This window comes from Buceros rhinoceros, unplaced genomic scaffold, assembly GCF_000710305.1.
Source record: "Buceros rhinoceros silvestris isolate BGI_N320 unplaced genomic scaffold, ASM71030v1 scaffold18271, whole genome shotgun sequence".
Lineage (NCBI taxonomy): Eukaryota > Metazoa > Chordata > Aves > Bucerotiformes > Bucerotidae > Buceros > Buceros rhinoceros.
The window spans coordinates 40,974-41,480 of NW_010392716.1; the positions used below are offsets into that span (position 1 = coordinate 40,974).

General features: G+C 42.8%; 1 protein-coding gene across 1 annotated transcript in view; it reads left to right on the forward strand.

The window, feature by feature from the left end:
- Positions 1-507, forward strand: part of LOC104500877 (protein disulfide-isomerase-like protein of the testis) — a 25,177-nt gene that overhangs the window by 323 nt on the left and 24,347 nt on the right. Inside the window, exon 2 of the mRNA XM_010144600.1 lies at positions 1-20. Within this exon, the coding sequence (XP_010142902.1) occupies positions 1-20 (20 nt within the window). The remainder of the gene's footprint in view (positions 21-507) is intronic.

Genomic DNA, 507 nt, shown 5'->3' on the forward strand with positions numbered 1-507 from the left:
GTACCTGCTGGTGGAGTTCTGTGAGTATCAACTTCCACTGTCTCTTACCCTGATGGCTCTGCAGAGCACGACATGCTGGGGCATGCAGATATGCCTTTTTTACTGCTGCTTTGTCCTCCAGTAGTCCTTGTTTGGTTGGTTTTTCTCCATGTATCTATTTCTGATCATAACTACAGTAATTTATTCCTTTTTGGGGTGGTCGAAGACCAGTCTGCTAACCAGACAGATGCTGTGAGTAACACGGGCCCTCACACACAGTGCTGAGTTGTCTCTCTCTGCTTCTACTGCTAATTTTGCAAGTGTTATCACAGCAGTGATGGGTGAAACTCTGGGTATTCAAAAAAAAAACAAAAACAAAACCAGAAAGGTCTTTTCTCCCTCTTACTTTTTCATCAGCACTTTGTATGTGGTTTCTGCTTGATGGTATCTCTTCTCTGTGAGCATTAGGGCTTCAGGGAATGACTTTTTACAACATGTTGCTGTCTGTAATTGCATTATATTGGACTC